Source organism: Lepidochelys kempii, chromosome 15 (assembly GCF_965140265.1).
Source record: "Lepidochelys kempii isolate rLepKem1 chromosome 15, rLepKem1.hap2, whole genome shotgun sequence".
NCBI classification, from domain to species: Eukaryota; Metazoa; Chordata; order Testudines; family Cheloniidae; genus Lepidochelys; species Lepidochelys kempii.
In genome coordinates this window covers 10,271,583-10,294,601 of record NC_133270.1, presented here as the reverse complement: position 1 = coordinate 10,294,601, position 23,019 = coordinate 10,271,583, and the positions used below count along the sequence as shown (strand labels likewise).

Genomic DNA, 23,019 nt, shown 5'->3' with positions numbered 1-23,019 from the left:
CTGGTATAATGTGGAGTAAGATCCACTGATTTCAATGGGGCTGTGCTGATTTATACCAGATGAGGATTGGATTTATGCCCAACGAGACTGTCAACTCTTCCAGAGTTGCCCCAGTGAATTAAGAAAGTAAATCCATCTTGTTTAGAAAGTATCCAATTTAAACCAAACAAGAATCTGTTTCCTCTGAGGCTGGTGCTGCTAAGTCTGTACTCTGCTAACGATTTGGCATCTAAACACTTTGTGCATTTGTTTTATTTTGAAACAACATTTCCGCGCAAAATTTAAAGGGGAATCTAAACACATCTCATTCGACATGTACTAGCTGTGAAATCTATTAACACAGCTAAAGTGACCGCAGTTCCAAACAAATGACTGGGCAGATGGAGCAGTGGTTTAGAAACTCCAAACTGTGGGGTGCTTTAGCCTCTCAGTGTCCTACCGAACATTATGTCTAGGGACGCCATACTCCCTTAACCAGGCTGTGCCTCATCCTTTCTGTCAGATGTCATTTCCCAGCTTAAAATGGATGTTTCCCACATGTCCTTGTGATGGGGTGTCCACCCTGCACATGGCCTGGACAGCTAAAATAGGCCCATTAATCTACAGGCTGCACCTGGAGGGGCGCTAGTGACTGGTAAAGACGAATGGCTGATGAAGCTCCGCTGGGGAAGGAGCTGGGACAGGCTTATAAAGAGAGAAAGTTGGTGGTAGGAGGAGGGCTGCAGGGAGGAGCTGTGCTGTCACTCCCTAGAGGCATGGGGAGTTGGCTCAGTACAAGGAGGTGGTCTAGGTGGAGAGTGAGCCCTGGAAACTACAGACCCTGACAAGTAGCTGAGAGGGGGAAGCAGAGGAGGCTCCAGTGGTAACCCAGAGGTGGGCCAGATGATAGGGCAGAAAGGTCGGAAAGAGACCAGAGAAACAGCAACAAGACTGGACCTTGAGCAGATAGTGGTGGCTGGGTGTAGGGTCCCTGGGCTGCCGTCCAGGGTGGTGGGTGGGCCCAGGTTCCCCTATTGCCTGGGCCAGTTGGGCCAGTGGCCTTTGACATCTCAGAATAGGAGGACTATGTGATTTGGCTGGTGGACCGAATGGTGAAGAGGGAATAACCTGAGTCCAGAGGGAGAGACTGTGGGGCCAGCAACTGAAGGAGGAGGCCTCAAACCAGTTGAGAGCTAGTCCCCAGACAAGCCACAAAAGGAGGCACCCCAGCAGTGAGTAGTGAGCCCCATTTTAGCCCCCTAGAGAGAAAGTGCTATCCTTACAGACAGGTGAACAACTTGTACAGGTGACACTCAGAGCAGAAGCCCAGAACATGGCTCAGTATCTGCCTCCTGGTAAATCTTTACCATGAAAACAGACTAGACATTTCCCACCGTACATGGGCCAGCCTCCCAACTGCTCTAACTCTCCGATTGGTTCCTCAGGACTCGCCAGAGGTGTTGAATAAAACTATTCCGGCTATGCAGAGACGGGCAGGATTCCTCCGAGGGTAGGAGCTCACTGAAATATAAAGAGCTCTTCTCCCTTCTGAATCCACCAGTCCCCCTGATCTATTTTCAGTCTGCTGCAGAACAATCTTTGGCAGTTCCTATGATACGCAAGCTGCTAGCGGACCTCGCCACATGCTCTAGTTCTTCCCAGCTGTGTCTGATCTTTGAGCTCATCTGCAGGAGAGACAAGGCCCTTGTCAGAGAGAACAGAATTCTAGGGCCCAGAGGCAGCCTGATTCTGCAGGCACATTGCCTTAGCAGGCCCTCAATCTGTCACAGAGAATGACAAACCCTAGCAGTGGTCACTCCAAATCCATTCCTGTTCACTCCACAGTTCAGAAATGCCAGACTTAGCTAGAAAATTCAAGGGGAATCCCAACACCACCTACCAAATCCTGTTTCCCTGTTGAAGTTAAGGCGGGCCCTACAGTTAACAGAAAGTACAATTCTCGTCATTGTTTTGTGTCAGGGTGGAACATCCCCCATTTCCCCCTCTGCCACTGCTACCATCACTACCCCCACCAGCCCAGCCCTGAATTACTAGGAGTTTCCAGGCAGCCGAGGATGGCTTGGTGTGTGTACCACTGGAGCCTTCCTACAATTCTGATCCAACCACTGGTCAGAGGGCTTGCTTCCTCTCCTGCGGGACTGAGCACATGTTTATATTTAGGGACGGAGGGGCCAAAAGAGAAGATGCTGGAACAAACTGCTAACAGTGGCTGGGATTATGAAAGGGACCTAACGGAAACAGGTGTAATTCAAAAGGAGTCTGGGTCCTTTGAAAATCTCAGTTGTAAAGTGCAAGTCACCAGATGGTCTTAATCCAAAGCATTCTGAAAGAACTTAAGCATGACGGGGCTGAGCTGCTAACAAAAATAGGGACTCATTAAAATCAGCGACTGGACCAGAGTAGCAGCAAATATTGTATGCATCCTAAAAAAGATGCTAGGGATGATCCTGGGCATTACAGGTCAGTTAAGCCATTATGTCAATAACAAGTAAATTGGATGAAGCAATAATGAAAGAATTATAAAACACTGAGCTGAACATACAAATCAGCCTGGCTTTTGTAAAGAAAAATCATGCCTCTTTAATCTGTTCAAATTCTTTGAAGGAATCAGCACAACAGTAGATAAGGAGAAGAGGCAGGTATAATTTAATTGAAGCTTTATGAACGCCCAAGTGAAGTCGTCTGCAAGCTCTTCAAGAAACCAAGTAGTCATGAGAGGAGAGGTAAAATTCTGCAATGAGTTGGAAACTGGCTACAAACAATAAACAAAGAGGAGGAATTTTCCAGGAGGTTAATTGTGGGGTGGCCCAAAGGATCCATAATGAGACTTGTTACTAAACATCTTTATTAGTTACCTGGAAAGGAGATGAACTGTAAGGGGGCAAAGTTTACCAGTGACCAAAATCATTTAGGCTAGTTAAGTCTTGACAAGACTGAGAAACTTAAGAGGGAGCTAGCAATGACTGATGATGGGATAACATGACAGCAGGTGGAATTCAGTGTTGATAAACACAAGTTAATGCTGCTTGTACATGCTGCTGGTCCAGGTTTTTCTATTCACTATATCCTGTCAGAAAAAAAAACAGTACACACGTCATAGTACACAGCTCAGTGAATACATCTACTCCACGCACAGCAGCAGTCGTCAAATAAAGCAAACACCAGGCTACTTTGCACCAATGTAAAGGGGCCTTAAAGTCAGTATAAAAGCAGTTTTCCCACACAGGTCCTTTTCCACTACCAATGTAAAGTGGCCCTGGTGTAAATGATAATCAGGCCCCAGGTGTTTGGATGGATTAAGAGTGAGACAGATAATATGGAGAATATTATAATGCCATTATTTATATCAATGTTACACTCTCCACTGAAACACTGTGGGCACCCTCATCTTGAAAAGCATTTAGTGTTAAATAGAAATGGTCCAAAGAAAGGCAACAAGAATTAGTAGATGCACAGGAAGACTTCTACTGGAGAGAGATTAGAGGTTTTCACACTAGGAAATGAAGACTGGGAAGTGAAGAACATAAGAAAGGCCATACTGGGTCAGACCAAAGGTCCATTTAGCCCAGTATCCTGTCTTCCAACAGTAACCAATGCCAGATGCCCCAGAGGGAATGAAAAGAGCAGGCAATCATCAAGTGATCCATCCCGTCGCCCATTCCCAGCTGCTGGCAAACAGAGGCTAGGGACACCATCCCTGCCCATCCTGGCTAATAGCCATTGATGGACCTATCCTCTATGAATTTATCTAATTCTTTTTTGAACCCTGTTATAGTCTTGGCCTTCACAACGTCTTCTGGCAAGGAGTTCCACAGGTTGACTGTGCACTGTGTGAAAAAAATACTTTTGTTTGTTTTAAACTTGCTGCCTATTAATTCCATTTGGCAGCCCCGAGTTCTTGTGTTCTGAGAAAGAGTAAATAACACTTCCTTATTTACTTTTTCCACACCAGTCATGGATTTAATAGACCTCTATTATATCTCCCCTTAGTTGTCTCTTTTCCAAGCTGAAAAGTCCCAGTCTTATTAGTCTCTCCTCATACGGCAGCTGTTCCATACCCCTAATCATTTTTGTTGCGCTTTTCTGTACTTCTTCCCAGTCCAATATATCTTTTTTGAGATGGGGCAACCACATCTGCATGCAGTATTCAAGATGTGGGTGTACCATGGATTTATATAGAGGCAACACGATATCTATCCCTTTCTTAATGATTCCTAACATTCTGTTTGCCCCCCCCCCCTTTTTTTTTTTAAACTGCTGCTGCACATTAAGTGGATGTTTTCAGAGAACTATCCTCAATGACTCCAAAATCTCTTTCTTGAGTGGTAACAGCTAATTTAGACCCCATCATTTTATATGTATAGTTGGGATAATGTTTTCCAATGTGCACTACTTTGCATTTATCAACATTAAATTTCATCTGCCATTTTGTTGCCCAGTCATCCAGTTCTGAGAGATCCTTTTGTAGCTCTTCGCAGTGTACCTGGGACTTAACTATCTTGACTAGTTTTGTATCATCTGCAAATTTTGCCACCTCACAGTTTACCCCTTGTCATAAAAATAAAGGGAAGGGTAACCACCTTTCTGTATACAGTGCTATAAAATTCCTCCTGACCAGAGACAAAACCCTTTCACCTGTAAAGGGTTAAGAAGCTACGGTAACCTCGTTGACACCTGACCCAAAATGACCAATGAGGGGACAAGATACTTTCAAATCGGGGTGGGGGACAAATGGTTTGTTCTGTGTGATGCTTTTGCCGGGAACAGATCAGGTATGCAGCCTTACAACTCCTGTAAAGTGAGTAAGTAATCTAGCTAGAAAATGTGTTAGATTGTCTTTTGTTTAATGGCTGGTAAAATAAGCTGTGCTGGAGGGAATGTATATTCCTGTTTTTGAGTCTTTTTGTAACTTAAGGTTTTGCCTAGAGGGATTCTCTATGTTTTGAATCTGATTACCCTGGAAGGTATTTACCATCCTGATTTTACAGAGGTGATTCTTTTACCTTTTCTTTAATTAAAATTCTTCTTTTAAGAACCTGATTGATTTTTCATTCTTCTTAAGATCCAAGGGTTTGGGTCTGTGTTCACCTGTACCAATTGGTAAGGATTATCATCAAGCTTTCCCCAGGAAAGGGGGTATAGGGCTTGGGGGGATATTTTCGGGGAAGACATCTCCAAGTGGGCTCTTTCCCCGTTCTTTGTTTAAAACACTTGGTGGTGGCAGCATACGGTTCAAGGCCAAGGCAAAGTTTGTTAACTTAGGTTAAAAACTTGGGGAAGTTTTTAACCTAAGCTGGTAAGAATAAGCTTAGGGGGTCTTTCATGCAGGTCCCCACATCTGTACCCTAGAGTTCAGAGTGGGGAAGGAACCTTGACACCCCTTTTTCCAGATCTCTTATGAATATGTTGAATAGGATTGGGCCCAGTACAGACCCCTGTGTGACACCACTATTTACCTCTCTCCATTCTGAAAACTGACCATTTATTTACCTACCCTTTGTTTCCTATCTTTTAATCAGTTACCAATCCATGAGAGGACCTTCCCTCTTATCCCATGAGAGCTCATGAAGAAAAAGTGGCATATCACGCAGATATCAGAAAAAGTCAGTTGGGTGCGCCTGTTTGCACATTCTCATTACACAAGTAGAGGGAGAGCTACTGCCCCAGTCAAAGGATTCCTCAGAGATGAACGAGAGAAGGAAAAGAAATGGAGAGGCTGGGCAGTAAGAGAGCGGGGGAGCCCAGTGAACCCTACCGCCTTGGTCTGTGATCCTATCAGATTTCAAGCAAAGCAAGGCAAGATTGGGCTACTATTTGGACAGGAGACCTCTAAGGAAACTCTTGGCTTTGAGTCAGTACAAGAATCAATATCTTGGCATACTGCTAAAGGGCACTGAGCTACTGGAGGTTCTCTACTTCCAGTGAGCTAGACAGCTAAGTCCCTGACCTCATGGCACTTTTCATAAACATAGGTGTGCTGTGTCCAGCCTCCTATGTAATTGCAGCCTATTTCTTTAACTTGTCCCTGAAGTCATTGTTCTGTCTGAAGCGGTTGTGCACTGTTAAACAGCCACGGCATTCCACTCCCCAGAGATGGCTGCATTTCAATGGTGGCTGAGGTGCTCTCTCTTTACATGTTGTACATTAGATTGTAAAGCATTTTGGACACTATAGGGAAGGAAGGGGTTCTGTAGAGGTTAGATGCTAATAAATGGATTTAACTGTGTGGAATGCACATCGCTAAAGAGAAAAGAACATATTGCACAGCCTGAAGAGAATATATTGTTGTCCTAATTATTTTTGTCCTGTTTTCATTATCAACGTGTCCTCTGATAAATCATTTTAGAGAAACAAAAAAGCACTTGTTTCTCCTCCAGGGCTACAAAAAAAGATAAAATCTGATCATATGTACATAGCACTGTGTGTGGACAACTTTCACAAATAGCAAGGCAATGAGAATCAGGAGGTTGCTTTTTGGCATGATTATTGCTAGTTAATACCAAAAAATGAATCAGTAATCACATCTCTTCTCCTGTTTGGCAATGTTACAATAGATCCTGTGTCTCTTTTCTGATCCTGAAATTTGGTATTTATACACACTAGAATTTTGCATCTGAGGAGATCCATACACTTCATTTTACAGGTAGGGAAACTGAGGAATAGAGCAATAAGTGACTTTCCCAAGGTACACAGTCAGTGAGTTGCAAAGGCTGGAGGAGATCCCAGTATGCCTAGTCAGTCAGTCCTCTGCTCTAACCACCAGACAACACTACCTCCTTTTACTTCTAAATAAGAAATAATGCAAAAATTGCTCTTTTAGTTAATGAGAGTGAACGCTTGAATTATAACACAACACTATGAATAGTATCAGTCTGTCATAGTTGTCAATCTCTTATAATGAAGCTCTTGTTCAAGGAAGAGCTACTTGTATTGGAAATGACCAAACTTTGCTTACCGTTGTGAAGTGAACTACACAATAGATCCCAATAATCAGAAGGCCAATCATGATTGATGCAACAGCAACCCAGAGTGCATTGCGACCCAGTCTTCTTGATCCTTCTATGTCTCCTCGACTATAACTATTTAAAGCCTGCAGAACAGAAACAGAGTTTGTGATTATTGTTAAACAACTCAATCCACCCTCAGTCCAATGGACTTCACTAAAAGTTTAGTGCCCTGCATTTTGGGACAATATACAAGACTTCAGAATACTGAGCATTATTTTTAGAACACATATCTGTACTAAGTGAGGTTCATTGTAACAAGGGATTCTGGTTTCCAGTTTCTATTTTCACAAAATTTCAGGGCTTATTCTTGACTACTTTAGGTTTCAATTATGCAGCTCTCAGGTCTTGTCTACACATAAAAAATAATCTGGAATAAATTAGCATGTAAATTCAAAGTGGATTAATTATTCCTGATTAACTCCATGTGTGGATGCCAAAATGGATTAAATTAATTTTGAATAAGGCACTCTTATTCTAGAACAACACATGGAGTTAATCAGGAATAGTTAAGCAGGAACATCTAGACCAGAATAACTCCCCAGGCAGACAAGCCTTTACTTCAAAGAGTAGCCCCACTGAAGTCATCAACATAAGGATTGCTGAATCAACTCTCCTCACACTCATTCCCAGGTGTTACTGACTTGCACAATCCTAGAAAAACCTTTTTTTCAGCTTTATATGAATTATGATTTACATGTGAGCAGAAATTGGCTGTTTCATCAGCAGTGAAAAAACCCTAAAAGCTAAAAGAACACCAAGCAATCTCATGTGTTATTTACGCCGGTTGTATTACGTTAGATGGAATAAATGGGCCCAAAGAGTCAAAGGTGTTAACATGACCCTGTCACTGTCCAGACTTACGCAGTTTTAAACAAGGTCTGGTTACACAGAGACCTCAGCCTGCTTAGTACCATGGCAAACACACCAGTAAAAATCTTTGTCACCCTTTTTTAAAGATACAGAAAAAAGAAGGTTTCAGAGTAACAGCCGTGTTAGTCTGTATTCGCAAAAAGAAAAGGAGTACTTGTGGCACCTTAGAGACTAACCAATTTATTTGAGCATAAGCTTTCATGAGCTACAGCTCACTTCATCGGATGCATACTGTGGAAACTGCAGAAGACTTTATATACACAGAGACCATGAAACAATACCTCCTCCCACCCCACTCTCCTGCTGGTAATAGCTTATCTAAAGTGATCACTCTCCTTACAATGTGTATGATAATCAAGTTGGGCCATTTCCAGCACAAATCCAGGTTCTCTCACCCTCCGCCCCCCCCCACAAACTCACTCTCCTGCTGGTAATAGCCCATCCAAAGCGACCACTCTCTTTACAATGTGTATGATAATCAAGGTGGGCCATTTCCAGCACAAATCCAGGTTTTCTCACCTGGATTTCTCAGGGTGAGAAAACCTGGATTTGTGCTGGAAATGGCCCACCTTGATTATCATACACATTGTAAAGAGAGTGGTCACTTTAGATAAGCTATTACCAGCAGGAGAGTGGGGTGGGAGGAGGTATTGTTTCATGGTCTCTGTGTATATAATGTCTTCTGCAGTTTCCACAGTATGCATCCAATGAAGTGAGCTGTAGCTCACGAAAGCTTATGCTCAAATAAATTGGTTAGTCTCTAAGGTGCCACAAGTACTCCTTTTCTTTTTGAGAAAAAAGAAGGGGAAACAATTCAAGAATTTGAAATGTAAAGTATTAAGGAAGCCTCCGATTTTAACAGCATCCCTTGTTCCCTTTTCCTTTAGCTGGAGAGAGGCTTTAGAATGAACCCCCCCCTGCCATTTCACCGACTCTTAGATGGTACTAAAGCTGGCAATAACAGTCCTCTTGGGGAAAAGAGAAGAAGTGAACTGAAATGGACTGGAGCTGTTGTTGTTAGAATTCAATACTGTTTCCTAACCGACAAGGCAATCGCACACAACAGGCGAAAGAAATGAACAGCACAAGTAGAAAATGCAGCTTCTCTCTGGTGTTGATTCTCACTTGCCACCTCACTGCTGGAAAAACACAGGCCCAGCAAATTGTCTCATTAGCCACTCTGAACTTGCGTAAACTTGGGCCAGTATCGGGCTGCTCAGGGCACTGCTTTCAAAGTTTCCTCGTTGGTCATAGGCTTGCAGCAGGGTTGCGAAATACACAGATTTGGCTGGCTAAGCCAGACTCTTATTAGACTGAAGGAAAAAGGAGAGGGACCGGAAAGAGAGAAATAAGATGGGGGAAGGAAAAGGACACATGGGGTGAGTGGAGGGGTATATGACGAAGCCTTACATCCCGGGCGGTAGAAAGGATTTAGTCGGGGCTGGTGGAGGTGGAAATGCCATCTGGGTGCCTTTCTCTTGGCTCTGTCTCGTCAGGCCATCTTTCAGGATCAGGATGACAAAGGTCCTCCAGTTTCCCCGGGAGATGGTGGGGGTGGCAGCCATGGTGGTGAAGCTTGCTCCTTCCCCTTCTTTCAGTCAGCCAGCGTTTCCATCCGTCTGTCTATATTTTCCCCTCAAAGTCTCTTCTTTTATTTTTACATACCCCAAAAAGGAGTGATTGGTGAAATAGCCCATCCCCTCATTACTGTGTCCACCAAAGGCCTAATTTCCGACACACCAATTTTGGTTCACTAATTTCCAGTCCCACACGTCTTTTGTTTATCAGCCATGGTTTTAGCAGTGCTTGAGTTATATCAGTAGATCTTTTTGTTTGTCTTTTTGTCTCCTATTTTCACCTTTTCTCATCAACATTGACTGTTACAGGTTATTGTGACACTTACCTTGTCTGTGACAAGAACTGAAATGCGAAGAGAACATGAACAGGGAGAGAAATGGACTGTTATTTATAGCCAGCAGCATGAACAAAAGGTGAACCTGTCTGAAATGCCTTAAATGAACCTTGCCAATTACTGACTTTTTTCCAGTGTTGATTTTTCAAAGCCAAATTCTGAAGTATTAATTGTGGTATTAATGGGATAGGCAAAGCAAAGAGAGCTAATGAAGCACAATAATAGGAATTTGAGAGGAAACTTATTGCGCACGGACTTTGCGCATTCAGGTTTTTGTAAAGCGCTGCATATTATTAATGATTAACATAATACAAATCCATAGTACTCTGAAAGTTATGCCATAATAATAGTCTGTTTATATTTTATACACACACATGTATCACAGAATCATAGAATCTCAGAGTTGGAAGGGACCTCAGGAGGTCATCTAGTCCAACCCCCTGCTCAAAGCAGGACCGATCCCCGACTAAATCATCCCAGCCAGGGCTTTGTCAAGCCTGACCTTAAAAACTTCTAGGGAAGGAGATTCCACCACCTCCCTAGATAACGCATTCCAGTGTTTCACCACCCTCGTAGTGAAAAAGTTTTTCCCAATATCCAACCTAAATCTCCCCCACTGGAATTTGAGACCATTACTCCTTGTTCTGTCATCTGCTACCACTGAGAACAGTCTAGAGCCATCCTCTTTGGAACCCCCTTTCAGGTAGTTGAAAGCAGCTATCAAATCCCCCCTCATTCTTCTCTTCTGAAGACTAAACATCCCCAGTTCCCTCAGCCTCTCCTCATAAGTCATGTGTTCCAGTCCCCTCATCATTTTTGTTGCCCTCCGCTGGACTCTTTCCAATTTTTCCACATCCTTCTTGTAGTGTAGGGCCCAAAACTCCAGATGAGGCCTCACCAATGTCGAATAGAGGGGAACGATCACGTCCCTCGATCTGCTGGCAATGCCCCTACTTATACATCCCAAAATGCCATTGGCCTTCTTGGCAACAAGGGCACACTGTTGACTCATATCCAACTTCTCGTCCACTGTAACCCCTAGGTCCTTTTCTGCAGAACTGCTGCCGTGCCATTCGGTCCCTAGTCTGTAGTGGTGCATTGGATTCTTCCGTCCTAAGTGCAGGACTCTGCACTTGTCCTTGTTGAACCTCATCAGATTTCTTTTGGCTCAATCCTCCAATTTGTCTAGGTCCCTCTGTATCCTATCCCTACCCTCCAGCGTATCTACCACTCCTCCCAGTTTAGTGTCATCTGCAAACTTGCTGAGGGTGCAATCCACACCATCCCCCAGATCATTTATGAAGATATTGAACAAAACCGGCCCCAGGACCGACCCCTGGGGCACTCCACTTGATACCGGCTGCCAGCTACACATGGAGCCATTGATCACTACCCGTTGAGCCCGACAATCTAGCCAGCTTTCTATCTACCTTATAGTCCATTCATCCAGCCCATACTTCTTTAACTTGCTGGCAAGAATACTGTGGGAGTCCGTGTCAAAAGCTTTGCTAAAGTCAAGGAACAACATGTCCACTGCTTTCCCTTCATCCACAGAGCCAGTTATCTCATCATAGAAGGCAATTAGATTAGTCAGGCATGACTTGCCCTCGGTGAATCCATGCTGACTGTTCCTGATCACTTTCCTCTCCTCCAAGTGCTTCAGAGTTGATGCCTTGAGGACCTGCTCCATGATTTTTCCAGGGACTGAGGTGAGGCTGACTGGCCTGTAGTTCCCAGAATCCTCCTTCTTCCCCTTTTTTAAAGATGGGCACTACATTAGCCTTTTTCCAGTCATCTGGGACCTCCCCCGATCACCATGAGTTTTCAAAGATAATGGCCAATGGCTCTGCAATCACATCCGCCAACTCCTTTAGCACTCTCGGATGCAACACATCCGGCCCCATGGACTTTTGCTCGTCCAGCTTTTCTAAATAAACACACACACATATACACAGTGCCATGATTTGGTAACCACTTATTTAATTATAGCAGCTGTTCTGTAGATAAGGCGGAAAGCCCAATTATGTGCATTTTTCCACGGAAAGCTCAGTGTCCACCCCCCAACACACACACTGTAAAATTCCCAGTAAAAATACTTTTACTCGTATGTGTGTTTTGTGGCCAGCAGCCAGTAGTTTTTAACCTAATTTGATATCATTCCGACAAGTGGATTTAAAGCAGTAGGACTGAGGGAAACAATAAGTGTCCTTCACAGTTTGCAAAAAGAAAAGGAGTACTTGTGGCACCTTAGAGACTAACCAATTTATTGCATCCGATGAAGTGAGCTGTAGCTCACGAAAGCTTATGCTCAAATAAATTGGTTAGTCTCTAAGGTGCCACAAGTACTCTTTTTCTTTTTGCGAATACAGACTAACACGGCTGTTACTCTGAAACCTTCACAGTTTGAAAATTCTTCTAATGCTTTTTGCCGTGTCCTAGTTCAAAATGATTCACCTGGGAGATTTCAGATGGGGCTTTACTTGAAAGAGCTTAGTGAGATGTAGTGCACAGGATCAAATTTGAGACACTGGACAGCATATAAAAGAAGTCATTCACTGGTGAATTAGGAACTCCAGAATCCAGTCATTTTCCTAAAGATTGTCACATTCAGAAGGATGTGTTTGCCTGGCTCAACTACAGTGCCTTAAAGCACACACCAACACACATTCCCACCACAGTAAAGTTTCATAAACACATCTCTGATCCTAAATCTGACAATTAAGCTCCATACTGACATTTGTTGTTTTATGTAAAAAAAAATGTAATGTCATGATCTGGGCCTAAGAAGCACTACTTTGTGCCCAACGACACTTGGGTCACAATTATGACCCATGGCATCTGAGGATCTTTTCCAGAGCCCTATGCAGGCAATGGAAAGAGTCTTCAATGGGCTTTGGATAAGGCCCTCAGTGAAGCATGGAGAATGATGGCCTTCAGCATGCTATTTGTCTTACAGGGAATTTATAAAGTATATCTTTTGCTATGGATTGCGCACAACTGCAAAGAAGGCTGGAGCTAGGGTAACCACAGTACACATCAGTCTTTGTGGTCAGTGATGAGATAGGCCCATGACGGTTTGAGGATCAGGTATTGCAGTGTTTGTTTTCTTCTTACGATGGTGCTGGTGGCACCAGTTAAGGTTGAGTGACTTACTGGGCATTCAAAAGTCTGCATTTCTTTTAATTTTCTGTTCCTCCCATTCTTTTTATTTTTAAAAAATTTTTACCTTCAGTGTACTGATATGCACTCTCAATCTTAATTCAGATTGAATTTGGGTGTCCATGCGACAGGGTCAGAAAACATTTCCATGACTAACCCAGAACACCTTTACTAGGTAGCTTGTCTCCTGTTCCATGCAAAGGCTCTCAGGCTACTGAAGTGCAATTAGAACGGTACCAGATGTTACTGCAGAGCCTTCGCTCCCCCAGGACCTGATGTTTAATCTTGGATCGATTTAGCAGCAGTCAGCATTAGAATCAGAGCAACATAATTAGGGGCTATCATCTGCCAGACACCGTATATGCTCTGTTTATTAGTGAACGAGCCAAGCTTTATGGGCCAAATTCATCGATGATGTAACGTCTCTGAATGCAGAGGAATTCAACTAGGGAGGAGGAGGAATTTGACCTTATGGACCAGATTATGCTTGGCCTTGTGTAGGTGTGCCAGGATTAGTGAGAGTGTAAGGAAAACAGCTGGGTGGACTGTTTATTCTGCAAGCTCATTTTCTCTTTTTCATTCCACTGTCTGCAAAACAAAATTATAACATTTTTTTCTCATGTTGGGTCAATCAAAACATTTCGTCCTGACTGGACATTAAAAAAAAAACAAAAAAACCCATCATACAATATATTTTGAAACAAAACGTCATTTCTAGACAAAAAGTCAAAGCATTCCTCTCCAGAAACGTCAAACCAGATCCTGGCAACATTAGCTGAATTTTGTGTTGGGTTTTTTAAAATGAAACTTCAGCTAAATCACCATGCTCCCAGGAAACGTTTCACTTTGATGAATTGACATTTTCCAGCAGAAAAACATGCCATTGTAACATTTCCAAACAGCTCTTCTAAGGAGCCTCCCTTCTTGTATCTAGGTGCAAGGGGCAGACACCATTCAGGTCCTTGTGCTCCCTTAGTGCCAGAGCCCATCACCCTTACTCACATCAAATAGTACATTCATTACTCACTGAGTAGTCCCTCTGATTCCCATGGGTGGCAGAACTAAACCCATAAAGATCAAATGGGGTGCTGACCCTAAGCCCTTTGCACTACCCAGCAGTGGGAAAAGTTGCACGTAGTCCTCTCAAGGGGTGTAGAAGTGACTCTGCTCCTCCCTACAACCTGGGTGCTAGTCATCCGTCTCTCCCTCAGGCACAAAATATCTGGGAGTTCCCACTAGACATGTGGCATCTGTGGTGCCTTCCAGGCCAGACTGCAGCCTAAAGCCACAGTTCAGCCCTGTGAGTTCACATCTTCCCTGTGTACGGGGCCGTGGATGGCAGCCTCCAAAGTCCATGTAGAAAAAGTTCACGGTTTACTCAGCAAGAGTGGATTGATTTTTCCAACCGCTTCAGAAGTTCTCATCTGTTCTAACAATAGCTGGACACCCACTCTTCATTCCACAGGAGCAAAAGTCAAATCGGATGTATGAAAGTCACTTTGGAAATAGCTGGTGAGAGATGAGCTATGGCACTCCGGTTACTTGCCTTCAACTAACAGAAACCAGCCCAACTGATCATTCTGGCAGAAAAGCAGCGATATGTCATGAGACTCGGCTATTGTGCCCAAGTGGGGAAATGGCCACTCTGTCCGTCTTTAAATTAGCACCTGTTTGGTGCTTCACTAAGAGGTCCCTCTATTATTATGTCATGTTGGTCAAAATCTTGCTTATCTACTCAAGCAGTTATTCCAATGACTTTACCAGGACTATCTGCATGAGCAGAGCAAGCAGAGTTTGGCTTGCTGTGCTATTTAGATGGACAGCAGGAGAGACAAGGGGATGGTAAAGTGAAATAAGGAACTAACTTTGTCACTCTTTTATGTTAGCAAAAGAAATCTCAGTTTCTCTCAAATTACACTCTTGAGGCTAAATTAAAAGCAGTTTATATGGAAGGGAAGATCCTAGGGTTGGAACAAAGGACTGGGAGTTGGGGATGCTGAGTTCTATTTTGGTCTCTGCCCATGACTTTGAAGATGCCCTTGGGTAAGTCACTTAATGTCTTGTATCCATCTGCAACATGAGTCTAATCATGTTTACTTACTTACCTCACAAGGGTAAGGCTTAATATCTTAGTGTTTTTAAAGTGATTTGAGATCCTCAACTGGAAGATGCGACAGAAGTACAAAACATAACGGTTATTATTTTTAAAGTTGTCAGGTTGGATTTTGTCTGCTACTTGCAAAAAAGGCCCCAATTCCTAAGGGGAAAATAAAAACTTCATCCTACTCTTAGAGCAGTTTGTTACTTCTGGCATAATTATTCCCTGTTGAACACATGATGCAGGCTGAAGTGAAGCTTTTGGCAAGGCAGGGAGCTATAAGTTGTGGCTCTGTAGAACTATTCTAATGTATTTTGGAAGCATGAAGGAGTGCTTCAAAGTGACCTGCATGGGCATTGGATGGATAAATAATTCATACTGCATACTTCAATAAGTAATGCTATTGGAATAGTGTTATTTTAATAAAAATCCATGGGTGAGGAGAAGGCAATTAGCATGAAGGGGCAAGCACCAGATTTAAGAGAAACCAGCAGGAGAGAGGCTCCTTTGTCAGGAGGCTTATATTAAACAGCATTAAGTAGATATTATTCAAGGATAAAATGGATATATGGGCGGGACAAACTTAAAGCCCACAGAAATCAATGAGAGTCTTTCCACTGACTTCAAAGAGCTGTGGATCAAGCCCTTGATTCTCCACCCCTAGGACACCTTCAGCTGTTATAGAACTAAACCAACCCAACCCCAATCTTATTTCTAGGGCTAACTGCTATGTCTAGGGTAATATGTTGATCTGTGCTTAACCTCTTAGTCTTTATCTAGTTTCAATAGCAATTCACAGCCACTTTCAGTCTAATTCCTTATGAAATCTCTCAAATTCCTCTTCTCTTGGTCATTTTTAAGTCAAACAAATTAGAGGCCTGGTTCTGCAAACTCTTGTATATTTCAGCAGCCCCACTGGTGTTAGCAGCTCTATTCATGTGAGTCAGGACTACTCACTCATTTATTTATACAAGAGTTCCTCTGTTCCCTAACTGGCCGTCCTGCACTCATGGGTGTAGAAGGTAGCAGGATTGAGCCCTAAGGTTTTTATTCATTTTAAGTTGCTTTTACTGTTAAGCATTTCCACTGTACAGTGCTTGCTCATAGTTCCTTAGACTGAAATCTGACTGTTCATTGCAAAGTAAAACAGACTAGAGAACCCTCAGCGTTTTACAGATGGCAAATACCCTAGAAGTCAGCCTCTCTGCTACACTTAAAAACCTTAACAGCCTCTTAGCTGACTTACTTGAAGGCAGTCTGTGCTCCCTGTAGGCCAGATTGGCAGAGCCCTTCCCCGCCTTTGCAGGGGAGTGAGGCTCCCTGTGCTCTCCTGCTCAGACTGACTCTGGCTAAGAGGAGGTGAGCAAGACATACTTGCCCAGTGCTACCAAACCATGAACAAATGGGTAGGGAGGGAGCAGAGAGGGCCAGGGAGTGAGAGGAGAGCTGGCTTCATCTTCCTTCCATCCTGTCCCATATTAGCAAGCTGGGCACACAGGAATGAGTAAGCCACTCTACACCACTGGTACAGCTCCCCACCACTCTTTCACTTCGGTGTTTGCAGGGATGGACTGACTATATTAAAGAAAAATATCTCTGGTGGGTAAAGCTAACAGCAAGGGCAGATGTGCTTCAGTATAGCTGCCAAGCATTGTTAGTTAGTTATTTAAATTAAAGTAACAACCCCTCCCATGCCTGCCTATACAAGGCTCTAGGCGCCCTAGCACATAATTAGCTATTAGCTACTTTTTAAATAACACGTCCTTTTGATGTTCCCAAATAAACCTTCCAAAGGGAATAACGTCACATGCAAGGAAATGCTAGTGAACGTTCCTCACGCCGCTGACCAGAACAAACACTTCTACCAGTGCTTTAAAACCACGGAGTGGGGAAGGACCTGCTTCAGAGAGCAACTTCCATCATTTTGCTTCCACACTCCCACCACCTCTTCTATGGACCTCGTGCAATGCCTCTGCTCAAGAAAAGTATTGTACCAGCAGACAAGAGCCAGCCAGCTGCAGCAATGCTGGACTTGGAGTCCAATAAGTTGCCATTATGAGCCTCATACCTTGAGTTCTGGAGTCTGTAGGTCAGCTGCCCACCCTGTGTGAAGGATTCATCCTGTCCCATCAATAATACCCACCCCCCACAGAGAGCAGTGGCAACTTGAAGTCTTTAAATCATGACTTGAAGACTCCAATAACTCAGCTAGCAGTTAGGGGTCTATTATAGGAATGGGTGGGTGAGGTTGAGCCCTGCAATGTGCAGGAGGTCAGACTAGATGACCTTGATGGTCCCTTCTGACCTTAAAGTCCACGAGTTGATGAGAAGTAGCTCTTGAGATGCCACTGCAAATATAAAACCACACGGAGGTTGCCACGGTGCCTCGCTGCTCCACTAAAACAAAAGAGCTGAAGCCGAGTTGTCAGCAGTGGACAACGAGGGTTAACATCAAGGGCCCAACCTTGGTCCTGCTGAAGCCAATAGGCGGCTCACCATTGACTGCAGCGGGAGCAGAACCAGGCACAAAATTAGCAATGGCACCTGGACCAGGTGATCTTCTTCAGGATAGATCTCTAAAGGAGGAGGCACAGAATCTCATCCGAGCTCAATGAAATCAATGGGCTCAGGATATGGCGTAAAGAAAAGATCAAGGTAGGAATCTGAGGAAGACACTGGAGAACAATTATAATTGTACTTTCCACTTCTGTGGAATCTTTCATCCAAGGAGCTCTCACACATCAATTAATTTAAAATCCAACACCGCTATGAGGTTGGTCAGGGATACATAGAAATCACTTCATCCAGCATTATAAAACAGCTGAATATGGGGTGGAACACATCAATGGTTTAACACCGCACAGCAACATGACACAACAGCTTAAAACACAAGGGAAAGAAGAATACAAATATCCAATCGGAGTTGTCAGGGAATACAGTTGGGGAGAATGTAATCGCTCAAGTATGAAGTTTGGCCTGAACATTGGGGTAAACACTTCTACTCTTGCAAAAAAAAAAAAAAAAAATGCCAAGCAATCTTTAATGACCTCGAGTAACCAGGACCTCAGTTTTACAGCTTATCCAAAAGACAGCACCTCCAGCATTATAGTGCCACAACCTCATCCTCCTGGATTCACTGATCTCTTGTAGTCATGAGTTCTACAAAGGAGGCAAGGAATAAGGAGGAGAGAAAAATAATTAGGATGGGTGGAAAGGTCCATTCAGAAATACTCAAGGAAATAAGATGTAAAATGGATAAGACTGGAGCCCCAATAGTGGGGAGGGTGGGAAGGTCAGCAAAAGCAAGGGAAAAAAGGATCAGAAACCCATTACAGTACATGAATTGCGTAGACAATAACATGTGAGACAGCAGAAGATAGAAAATAAATCTGTCATTTAATCCTGCTGATGGGTTAGATCATACCTTTGGTGTGAACCGTATTTTGGGTCAGCATATCACAAGCATGTTGGAAGGACATGACAAACAGATACTGGGCGCAGTCCTTCTCCTCTTGAAGTTACTGGGAGTTTTGCTATTGGTTTTGATGGGATCAGGATCAGGCCCATTATGGGTTCTGAAAGTGAGCATACATTTTATATATCTCCTACATTTTATATATGCTCTGAAGTCTTTTCTGAGGTAGCAGGCTATTTGGTTATCGCTGCAGTGTGTATAGTTAGGCATCTTCTGTGAAAAATAAAACACACCACATGGATATGAATGGAAATGCTCAGAGATTCTGAAAAACGTTTGTGAGATAAAGGGTACCAACGCCAGGAGAGGTGACAGTACAAGCGTAACAGGTTCCAATCCAGAACTTGGTGTCTGGTTGGGTGGGGTGGTTCTGGGAGTTGAAGCTCTATGGGGCTCTGTCAAGAGAAGCTTGGACAGGACAGGTTGTCTTTGTAAAACAGGAGAGGTTCTGGCTGGTGGTGATATGAAGACAAAGGGAGAGGGTGGTTAAAAGTTGCAAGGACCGTCCAGCATTCAGGAAGTGCCCTTCCCACAACTGTTTCTACACATCCCATGGAGAAATTTATTTGAGCCTGCCTACAAAAGCCTGCTTGATCTTAAACTGGGATGTGAGCACGGGCATCTGCATACAGGGTGCAGGGTGCTGTGAAGATCACCTTAGGCGTCCATGAGCCACATTCGGCTCTTGGCTGTTACACATTGACTTTAGTGAACGCACAATTATAGCAAATTGATGTTCATGAACCAGCACAGTAAATTATTGTTCTTTTATATTTATATAGTACCCAGAACATCCACAGACAAAAAGGATGTCACATACCATCAAAGATAGGTCTTCTTAAATCAAGAAAGAGATTATGTGGTATAGATTGTCAAAAACAAAGAAAATACCTACCTGGTGAAATACGACTATAGCCAATGCCTTTCATCTCTGAAAGACTTGGTAGTCAAGACCACCTTGGAAAGTCTACTTTAACTAATTATCAAATGTAAGAATCAAAATGTGATTTCTGATTTGTTTTGGATTAGTGTGTTTTGATACACATTGTACACATGTAATCATTTGGGTACATATATATGAATAGGTTTACTTTTTACTGAGCTTTGCAGCCTCATTGACGAAAAGAGATGCAATATACAAATATGTTTGTCCTCTCAGTTCCATTAAATAATGGAAGATTACTGATCACATGGATCATATATCTTTTTAGAGATATTAACCAGTCAAGTAATTTTTACCCACACAGCCCCAAGTTAATGGGGCTTCTTGCATTACTAAGGGACTACTCCTTGTGTGAGTAAGGGTTTGCAAGATTGGCCCTTTGTGTCTCAGTGTACTCAGTGCATTAATTTTCATCGGTTATTGCCAAAGAATTCAAACTATTACTGATTTGCTTATTATTGTAGCAAATAAAATTAGTGTCAGGCAATCAGAAAAGCCCATATTTACTGCTAAAAATCACACACCTATAAAAGTTGACTGGCTGAAGAAAAAACACAGCTGTTCCTTTGCCAATCAGAATGCTGCTTTGCTGTGATCATTGTCACACACAAAGATGTGTTAGAATAAACGTCTGCAATGTTGGTTTAACAGCCAAAGTTAATTGGAATAAAACTTTGTGACCAAGACAACAGAACATTGAAGACTTTATTTGAATCATCTTTGCCTCCATGTTTTAGACCTGACAAATGTTTCAGCTTTCATTTATCTGACAGGAGAACATGAGGTTGTGATACTGATTTATGCCACTGACACTATTATCTCCTTAATGGTTTTGGCTCAGTAAGGTACTTAAACACATGCCTAACATTGAAAACAGTGCCATTGACTCCAATGGGACTAGTGCTCCAAGGTAAACGTGCTCAAGTACCTTACTGAATCTGGACCTGTATTCTTAGAAGGATTGCCAACAAAACTGAAGGAAGAAAAAGCTTCAGAACTCAGAACGGCAAATCTCCATCTCCTTTATATCATATGTGAGCAGCACCATGAGACAGCTTCCTCGTGGCCTTGCTAATATTAGTGTCTGGAAACAAACCAGCTGAGTAAAAACTAACCCCAGGCAGGACTGCAATGATGCTGGTGGACAAGGGGAGCACTTGGAAGAACCTGACTGTCTAGCACAACCCCCACCACCAAAGGCATCTGCCCTCAAATTGTCAAGTCAGGCTGCAGCCCTGGAGTCCTTTTGGCGTCTTTATTGCATAGAGACATGGTGGCAAAAAAACCACCCACTTCCCCCTGTGACTGGCCCGAAGATGCACTCCATCCCATCAGACACAGTTCAGGCTGCAGAGATTCATGCATTTTGACCCCCAAGCTTGTACACGGTGACTCCTATCTAAGAATGAAACCACATACCCCCAAATGCTCCAAGTACCACAAAACACAAAAGCCCTTCTGCTTATTAACACAGCTGCCCATGAACACATTGCTTTGCACTCTGTCTCCTTGGCTCCCCACTGAATCTACAGTGCAATTCAAGGTCTCTGTCCTGACATTTAAAGTCCTCAATGGGATTGGCCCTAGCCACCAGAGAGATTGCTTCTTCCTTTCCCACCTAGGCCCTCCACAGCAGGTACCGTTCCTCCAAAACAACAGAACCGTCAACCAACAGGGGGAAGCTCCTCAGTGCAAGAGAAAAAGACTGGCTTCACCCACACAAGAGGAAGAAAGTGAGCTAGAGAGGAGTATGGAGGGAGGCAGGGAAAGAAACCTTTGATGTATTTTATCATGCATGCTCCTCATAGCGATGCCAGTCAAGCTTAGGGTGACCAGATGTCCCTATTTTATAGGGACAGTCCCAATATTTGGGGCTTTTTCTTATATAGTTTCCTATTATCCCCCACCCTCTGTCCTGATTTTTCACACTTGCTGTCTGGTCACCCGAGTCAAGATCAGAGACTGGGTATTTAAGAATAATTTAATGGGAAGGTAAGACTGGCTCTGACCCTTTGTTTCTACAGATCAGTAGCATAAAGATGGTACTCTATACTTCAAGAAGGTCACTTATCTACTAGGTCAAAGAGAGGCCTGCAGGTGTGTGCTCCCCTACTTTACCCCTCTTCAGTTACTCAGCAGGTGTAAAGAGGTAAAGCATTAGGGGAGGTTTAAGATCAAAGGCGGACTTTGTCCAGAACATTATTGTGTTTTTCCAGTGTTGGGGGGGGGGGGGACGGGACACTGCAGAATAAACTGAAAAGAAACAAAAAACAACCAACCCAAATCCTTTGCCAAGTGTTCAGGAATTCCCTCTGTATGAGAGAGGGGTTTGAGCAATAAAATGTAGAGCCAAATCTGAGCTCCCCAGAGTTTTACAGCTAGGAGGCCAGCTGCAGAGTTTGCACATGTTGGGGGGGCGGGGGGCAGCCCCCTTCCTGTGCATACTGGAGAGGGGTGGATACTGTGCGATGGGGGTTGTTGCAATGGACACTGAAATAGTCACCACTCCAGGCACTGAAGTGGGAAAGGCCAGAGGCCGGGCCAAGGGAAGTCTCTGTCGCAGCCCAGCAGTTCCCCCACCTGATGCCCAGATGGGCCGAGCTAGGACAAGGCTTCGCAGAGCAAAGGGACGAGGGCGGACCTGAGCAAACCGAGCCCGGCAGGGGCTGATCTCAGCCCGTGGCTGCGGGACAGCCCAGGGCCGGCTCTCGCCGGGCTGGGTTACCCCACGGTGGGTGCCAGGGGATCACGCCCCCCACCCGGAGACGCAAGGGCCAAGGGCATTTGCAAGCTGCCTCCGGGAGGCGGGCAGGGCAGGGCAGGGGCTGCCCCCGGCCACTCACCATGATGGAGAAGACGAAGGCCACGATGTTGATGGGGTACGCGGGGCAGAAGCAGGAGAAGATGCTGAGGACCAGGTAGCTCTTGGGCATGGGCGCGGCCTGCGGGGGCTCATGCTGGACGCTGCTCTCGGGGCCGCTGTGCAAAGCCCGCTTGAGCTCCGAGCTGGCGGCGGGCTCCGACATGGGCGGGAGGCGGGGGGCGCGCGGGGCAGACTCGGCGAAAGGCTCCGCTCTCCGGGCTGGCAGCTCCGCGGAAGGGTCTGAAATGCCAGCGCAGGGCTCCGGGACCTCCCCGCGCCTCGCTCCTCCCCCGGCGGCGGGAGCCAAGAGAGCCCGCCCGGGCCAGGCGCGGCGCCCCCTCAGCCGGGGCGGGGCGGGGCGGCTCCCCCTGGTGACCCTGCCACAGGGGCCGGGCAGGACACACACGAGGAGGGGGCGAACGTGTGGGGAAAGGGGGGCGGACAGCCGCTGAGGGCTCGTGAGGGAAGCGGTACAAAGCCCCGGACTCCCCCCGCCCCGAAACACGGTCTGAGGCGGCGCCTTCCCGGCCGGCGGCAACGGCTCCCGGGGAGCCCCCAGCGTCGGACGGAGCCAGCCGCCTGCGGGCAGCACGTGGCGGGAGCAGCCGGAGAGAAACAGGCGCGTTGCCGGGCTGGGGCAGAGCCGGGGGCTGTCTAGTCAGGGCCCCTGTCTCCAGCCCTGGCCAGCACCA

At 44.8% G+C, this 23,019-nt stretch overlaps 1 protein-coding gene across 1 annotated transcript in view; it reads right to left on the bottom strand.

Annotated features, from left to right (window-relative positions):
* The window catches only part of TMEM233 (transmembrane protein 233), a 28,659-nt gene extending 6,000 nt beyond the window's left edge, over positions 1-22,659 (bottom strand). The window contains exons 1-2 of the mRNA XM_073313411.1: positions 22,308-22,659; positions 6,956-7,090 (exon numbers count right to left, since the gene is read on the bottom strand). Of these exons, the coding sequence (XP_073169512.1) occupies positions 6,956-7,090; positions 22,308-22,490 (318 nt within the window). The 5' untranslated portion in view covers positions 22,491-22,659. The remainder of the gene's footprint in view (positions 1-6,955; positions 7,091-22,307) is intronic.
* Positions 22,660-23,019: the final 360 nt, after the last annotated feature.